Source organism: Octopus bimaculoides, chromosome 15 (assembly GCF_001194135.2).
Source record: "Octopus bimaculoides isolate UCB-OBI-ISO-001 chromosome 15, ASM119413v2, whole genome shotgun sequence".
NCBI lineage: Eukaryota > Metazoa > Mollusca > Cephalopoda > Octopoda > Octopodidae > Octopus > Octopus bimaculoides.
The window spans coordinates 33,858,070-33,866,325 of NC_068995.1; the positions used below are offsets into that span (position 1 = coordinate 33,858,070).

The 8,256-nt window shown below is 36.1% G+C and overlaps 1 protein-coding gene across 4 annotated transcripts in view; it reads right to left on the reverse strand.

Annotated features, from left to right (window-relative positions):
* Window positions 1–8,256, reverse strand: part of LOC106872962 (dnaJ homolog subfamily C member 5) — a 103,400-nt gene that overhangs the window by 69,775 nt on the left and 25,369 nt on the right. For all 4 annotated transcript variants that reach the window (XM_052973245.1, XM_014920149.2, XM_014920150.2 and 1 more), the window contains exon 2: window positions 1,197–1,278. In XM_052973245.1, coding sequence (XP_052829205.1) covers window positions 1,197–1,278 — 82 coding nt within the window. The remainder of the gene's footprint in view (window positions 1–1,196; window positions 1,279–8,256) is intronic.

Sequence of the window (8,256 nt, forward strand, 5' to 3'; positions counted from 1 at the left end):
GTGTGTGTGTGTGTGTGTGCGTGTGTGCGCGCGCGCGCATATACAGAAAAAGCCCCATCAATACATGGTCAATGCCAATTCCGCTTGACTGGCTGCTATGCCGGTGGAACGTAAAAAAAAAGCACCATCTGATCATGGCAGCCGCCAGTACCCCCTGGTTTGCTCTTGTGCTGATGGCATGTAAAATGCACCAACCGAACATGGATGATGCCAGTACCCACTGAGTGGACCCTATACCGGTGGCATGCAAGAAGCACCATCCGAATGTTATCAATGCCAGGCCCGCCTGAGTGGCTCCTATGCAAAAAACACCCACTACACTGTTGGAGTGGTTGGTATTAGGAAGGGCATTGAGCTGTAGAAACACTGCCAGATCTGACTGGAGACTGGTGCAGCCACTGGTTTTCCAAACCTCAGTCAAACTGTCGAACCCATGCCAGCATTAAACAATGATGATGGCCAGTTTAAATGCTTGAAAAGGGCAAAGGGCCCAACTTTTCTCTCATTTCCATGGTTTTTGCAAACAGATAGTGCCAATATTTGTGACAACTGGATACACCACCCGTTGTTCTGTGGTTTGACTAAATGAATAACAATGGTTGCATTAAGATGGCAATTGAGTTTGTAGTGATAGCTTAGCTACTGCTGTGGTTGATTCCATATACTATGTGCATGTATGTTTGTTTCAGTTTTAATTTTTATGTAATTTCCTTTCTATCTTTTATAGCTGTTAAATATTGAAGCCACAGCTAAGTACTTATTTATATGCTGTTGTTGGAGGCAGAAAACAGACAGTCATCCTAACTAACTATTATTTCATTACTATCTCTCTTCGTACATTTAGTATGATCACCGATAAAGATTCTATACTGATAGAAATCATGGAAAGAAAAAGACATCTCTCTCACACACACACACACACACACACCCTGTAGCATTTAAACTGGTCACATCTCTCACACTTACCCTACATTGTCATTCTAAAAATAACAGTTGCATTATTAAAATCCCGAAACTACAAGACAGTACATGATTAATTAAAAAAAACAACGCAAATAAATAAGTATTATATTTGACAGAATAAATCTGAATGTTAAAGGGTTAATTTCTAAAAAATTAGAGATTTTATTTTCGAAAACACAAAAAACTTTTATCCACACAGTTGAAAACAAAAATGTTGAACTCCAATAACATACCTTTCTAAAAGCCTTTTTTATTTCGTCATTTGAAGCATTCTTTTTGACACCTAATAATTCATATAAAGAATCTCCAGAGCTCCTGAAAAAGAAAATATTTTATATTAGTTTATTTATTTATTGTTTAAACACAGAGCATTATGAAAATAACCCAAATCATCCTTACTATTGTCGGCCTCTTCTACTCCACCTCAAGATCTAAACCTACATGGTTAAGACACTGGCGTATGGAGATTGACTCCTACGGAATGAAAGTAATATATATCTCTTTATTGCCCACAGGGGGCTAAACATAGAGGGGGACAAACAAGGACAGGCAAAGGGATTAAGTTGATTACATCGACTCCAGTGTGTAACTGGTACTTATTTAATTGACCCCGGAAGGATGAGGGGTAAAGTCAACCTCAGCGGAATTTGAACTCAGAACATAACAGCAGACAAAATACCGCTAAGCATTTCGCCCAGGGTGCTAACGATTCTGCCAGCTCGCCACCCTGATTGAAAGTAATATAGTCGTGTATGTTGGCCTTACAGATGGAGAAAGAATGGTGAATGCGTATTTGGTTCTGTGTAGTGTGAATATAAATGGAAAGGGTGATTTGTTGATTTTGAGTTGAATCAGTTTGTTAAAAGTGTTGGTATTTATTCATTTGGAGTTTATACCATGAGGTTTTTATACCTTCCTCATTGGTATAGCAGGTTATTTTTTTTATGATGGTATTCTCAGACAGGTACATTTGCATAATTGTAACCTTAAGATACACAAACATTCCTTGAAAACAAGCTTTATTATACCTACTCAAAACATTACAGGAGATCAGTCAATATTCTATTTATAAAGTCATTTACTCTTGGCAAAGGGCCGGCCAGTTGGTAACAACACAAAGCATAAAATAGGTAGATCATCTCTATAGTATTGGTTCCTAAAATGAACACAGTGTTCATTTTAGGAATACTATACAAATACTATACAAATAAGATAATATTAAAAGGAGGTTGCAATACGTCCAATACTTTTGGCATATCATAACTTTTTCACTCCAAATAATCCAAATTTCTCCTGTATAGTATTCTATAAAGCTGGAGGTATTGGAGATGAAGTACAGGTATAGTGAATGGAATATTGAAAATCTCTGACCAGGAATGTGAATAAGTACACTTAAGTAGACTAGTTTTGTTTGACTTATATTAATGGATTGCCTTGAGTCTATTTACTATTTCATCTGAAGTATTTAACACACACACATACACAAAAGCCTTTGGAATTTTTCTGACAAGATAGCATCACCTAGTTATGCATGTATGAACCAACTGTTTAATGGAATGTCCTAAACTAAGTATGTGATTATTTTTAAAATAATCTGATTAACTGCACTCAGGAATGCTTTCCCAATAAAACAGATAGTGAATGTTATGCGAGGTGAGCTAGCCTATGTGGGATAATGAAATTACTGAATATGATCATATCACAACAGTATATCATTTTTGTGTTTGTCCTGAATGCAAGTATATGAACATTCTATCCCTCCTGCTGATATCTATTACCTTCCAGTTAACTGGTAATATTTGTGTATAAAATAACAATAAACATACATAACTGCTCCAAAGGTTAATAGTTCTAACAGGTAAACAACTTTTCTTTTAAGGACAAGGTAAGTTAAAATTCCTAGACCCAAGATATCAGGAATGTTTTGGATAAGGACAACTCTCTAGGAGACAAGTGACTGATATGCTTTAATTTTTATCCTACAGAACTTAGATAGCCATTAAATCAACCTGTATCATTGTGTATCAAAATATATTGATCCTCTGAAGATGAAATCTGATGGAAACTATTTTTGCATGGTTCTTCCAGCATTGTCACTCTCCCATTATTCTGTCCTCTGTTACCATTTCAGCTTGATCACTGTTTCTTTTATCATTCTTTCCTTCCTTTCACTCACTCATGGTTGGCCTTCTGTCCTGTCTCCTCTTTTCACTCACTTGGTGATTCTGACTTGAATGAATAGAGACATCATAGATTAGAGAGAACTCTTCAGACTTGGGGTATGAGGCAACCTCAGTCGTGTTGGTGACAAGCATAAATGCACCAGTAGACTCTGTAAAGATGTTAGTGTTAAGGGCATTCAGCCATATAAATCAGTGGTTCTCAAACATTTTCGGGCTGCCTCCTCCCCCTTGACACTCAGGCCACATTCCTCGCACCCCCACCTCAACTAACCATCAAAAACATAGACCTCTTTTTGAAGCACATTTGAAGAAACTGTATTTCACAAATAAAACTTAACCTAATGAACCCATTATTTTGTTGCTTTTACATGAATCACTACCCCATTATGGCCCCAATTTTCTTCAACATCCCCTTGGAACTCCCCCTCCCCAGTGGAGCAATACCACTCACTTTGGGAACTACTAATATAAATTGTAAAATGCACAAGCAAGACATAGTCCTCCAGCTCACCAAGCAATAACTTTGAATGAGAACTGATACAGGCCATAATGTCCTGCATGCCAGCATACAAAATGGATAACTAAAATTCAAAACTGAGTTGAACTTGGGTTAACTTCTATCTTAAATTTTCTCACAATTTTGTTTACCCTCAAAATAATCCCCTGGTCTATTTAATTACTGACAAACATTATCGTCTAGCAATTATTTAATTTTTCTCAGAGCATAGTCAAATGCTATCTAAATTACTGCAACTAACTGTGAGATAAATATAATTGGTCTAATGGGAAAAGATCTTCAGATATTGGACCTCAGAGGGGATGACTGACAAGGGGTTGAAATTTTAGGCAATTTACTGTACTTGAGAAGACACATCAAGCTAAGTATAATCATGGTTGTCATCCCTCTTCACCTAAGTGATCCTAATAAAAAGCACTCGTGACAGTGTCATGTAAAAGTGTCCATGCCAATGCTGTGTAAAAGCACACAGTACACTCCGTAACATGGTTGGTATTAGTAAGGGCATCCAACCACAGAAACCATGCCAAAAATGACACAGAGCCCAGGCAGTTCCTCAGCTGGCTAGCTCTTGTCAAACCACCCAACCCATGGCAGCAAGGGAAATGGATGTTAAATGATGATGAACTAACTTACCTAATTAGTGTTAGAATTAGAGTTTTAGTCATAAGTCAGTAGGAAAAGAATTAGTGTTCCATGGTCATTAATACCCATTTGAATATGGGAAGATTGGGATTAACTGGGTGAATTGAATTAGTTGATGCAGTTTACCTGGAGCAGTAATAGGTTTAAAGAAAACATGGCAGTTAGAGGTGTGCATGAAAGACTGAGCTAAGCATTTTTAATACAAAGACTGGGCAGTGAAACAGAGTAATGAAAAAAAAAAAAAAGGTGGGTGGGGGGGTAAACGAGGGGTGTAGTTAGGACTAACATAGCAAGCAAGTTCAGAAAAATAAAATGTGGCAGTAAGGGGTGTTTGGAGATTGTGTTGGTGAAAGAGGTCTTGTCAATCAAGAAAAACAGCTTTTTCGTTTAGCCTGCTAGACTGAAATGCAACGTCATGTACAGGCGACAAAACAAATTGTTAAATCAATGATAATGATTATTATATCTGAAATAAAAATGTCACAAATTAAAAGTAGAGTAGATGGAAAATTTTAAAGTAGAATGATCAATATAAAAGCTGGATAGGATCAACAAAAGCAAGACATGGTATCTAAGTGTATACAGACACATGAGAAAACACAAACATGCATACAAACATTATAAACAATAAACACATACAAGTAAACAAATATCACTGTTTGATGTCATCTGTTTGCAATCTTCTATAAAAATTTATCCAACCATCAAGCTATTCATGTTCAAAGAACTGAGAGAAATATTACTTTGCTTGGAAACAGATGAAAATTGGTAACAGCATCCCGCTATAAAAAATCTGCCTCAGCAATTTCATCTGACCCATGCAAGCATGGAAAAGTGGAGGTTAAAACAACGATACAGTGTTTTCATGTATAATATGCAATTTTCCACCAGATTTTTTTATCCTGAAAGTTATAGGTGTGCATTATACATGAGAACTAGATGTTACCTAATTTTGCAGCTGAGAGCGTATGACTGTATAGGAAGACGTAACCAACAGTCAGTTATATTTACTATCCAAGCGAATTGATGTGCAGCAAAATGTTTAAAATCAATGTTACAGTATTCTATGAGAGTGATTATTATATATTAAATGTTCATTATATTTCATATGCATGCATTAGAGATCTTATCTACTGAGATTGTCTCCTATTTTATTAACACACTGAAATGACTCACAAGTAAACTATAAAACCAAAGCAGCAAAGAGACAAAATTTACTTTGGTTTCTTTATATATGCTGCTATAAGAATATATACTTCTTAAAATTTTGTTTCTGTAACCTGCTTTAATAGATAACACAAAAATGCCCCAGCCATAACTATCCAGTCAATATATCATTTAAAATATATACAATCGCATATCCTTGAATTTCCTTTTATTAAACAATTGTAATATATAAAAAGTGCTGATCACTCAACATAGAGCTTGTGAATACAGGAGACTTGGGAAGACATGGGATAAAGTGGTGAAGGCTGATCTCAAGACCTTGAACTTCATGAAGGAGATAAACAACCAGGATAACTGGTAATATGCTGTTCTTGAAAAGATATATGCATGCACAATATCTTTTCTCCTCAAAACACCTTCATCATCTATCAACCCCCTAACTGCAGCTCTTGCTTGATGCCACTTTTCTTACTGCACCATTTTGCTTGCTCCTTTATCCATTAATACTGATCAACCCCCACCTCCACTGAGCCACCAAATTGTTTCCCCATCCACAGCCATACATATCTCAAGCTCCTCATGCTTGCCTATCACTCACTCATTCCTGCAACTTACCAAACAAGTTATCTTGTTCTTTTCCTGTCTACTGTATCATATTACTATTCCACTGATTTGCACTTTCAGTCACCTTTTACTATTCATTTTCCCTTCTTGAATCACTGACAATCATCTCCCTTCCTTTACCCATCTCCCCCCCCCAATACTCTCTTGCAACTACCACCCACCTACACTCATGATCCCTATGCTCCACTCATTTCTACCCACCATATAGCTTGAAGGTTTACCCTGACACTTCATCACACTATTTCTATCATTTCTACCACCAACCAGTCACTCCCATCCTCTCATTTAAAATAATGAGTAGTCATATAGTTCCTCAACAACATGAAACTGGTTCTGCTCTGGCCCCTATTTACTCTTCACCTAGCATAAAAGCTGCCCTCTAGGGGTTTGTAGTCTTGTAAGCTGCATAGCAACCTCACTAGTGCCAGTGGCTCAAAAAGAAGCACCCATTAGATGCTGTAAAATGGTTAGCATTAGGAAGGGCATCTGGCAGTAGAAACCAGGTCAAAGCAAACACTGTAGCACAATGAAAGCATATATATATATATATATATATATATATATATAAAAACGCATACACACACATTATTAAAAACACAACACACACACAGAACTTACATTGCAAATCCAATGACAAAGAACACTAATATTCTAATGGTCAAATTTGGTTGGAAAATCTGTATAAATATATGGTGGCTGCCACTATAAACAAGGCAGCATAAAAGTTAAAACCAACCCACATCCTGAAGATGAGGCTGGGATAACCTGGAAATGTTCTGGAAACTGTTGTACTAAATGTAAAATCACTGCAAATGATATATAAGGGTTTGATACTCATGCATAAGAAAATGTTAGTAAAAAAGATCAATTTAGAACATAGTTGTGTTTTTAATATATGTTTAAAAGAAAAAAAACTGTTTTCCAAATATACATGTATATAAATATTCTCTTTCTTTCTCTCTTCTAACTAAGGTAGCTGTGTATCTCCTCTACAGCAAGGCATTTGATTCTGTCCCTCTATCATAGTTTAACCTCTCATCACCAGGCACTAAACTACCTCCCTTAATACTAACACCTGCTCTCAATTGAAGGATCTTTGTGTTGCAAGTTAATTGGTGGCCCCACTGGTGCTGGTGCTACATAAAACACCCTGGACACTCTGAAATGTGAATGGTGTTTGGAAGGGCATCCAGTTGTTGAAAATTTGCCAAAGCAGACAGCAGAATTTGGTGCAGTCCTCTGGCTTGCCAGCTCCTGTCAAACTGTCCGACTCATACCATCATACCAACCTAGTAGGAAGTTAGATGAAGAAGCACACATACACACATACTTTAGTAGCAGAAATAACAAATTATTTGATCTTTATATTACATTTTTTGAGCAAGCTACAAATTCCATTTATATTCTGTTGTTCAGTATTCTATCCAATAGAACTTTCTATGCATGTCAGAAAGGTTCTCTAGATTCATAATTACAACATTACATAAGTAAATGAATAAGAACATAACTAAATTACAACAGATCTGAAAATAAAACTTCTTTAATTCATTTTTAAATCCCTTGGCTTTTCCCCTTATTTGTGTGTAACCAGTCCTAACTTGAAACTTTCCTGTAGACTTAATATGAAGATTGTTCTATCATACTTAACTGATAGAACTAAAATACAATGTACTTCTAAATACTACAACTATAGCAGACCGATTTTTATTTATCCCTTTAGTATTCAGATTACTCTGACAAAAGTTTTGAATCAATCATGCATTATCTTGTAGCTTCAGGATTTTGATAGCATGATTGTTTATCATTAGAATGACACAGTAGGGTAGGTGTGAGAGGCAGGATCTGCTCAGCCTGAACATAAGATAGAATATTTGGATTGGATATGGTTGGTTTAAATGCTAAGGAGATGCATCAACTTTTTTTTACCCCTTAAAATACATAGTATCTTTGAGTTGTTTAGAACAATTAGCTAATTTAATTTATACTCTCTATAGTGTTTTAAACAAACAATACCTGGGGATTAATGAACAGGTAAGATAATTAGAATAAATTATTGATAATCCAAGTTCAATATTGTAGGAAACCTATTTGCAGTTGGCTTCTTATACCTTTCTAAGGAGCAGAAAGGAATAAAAATAGGCCTGGAGCTGTGTGTGT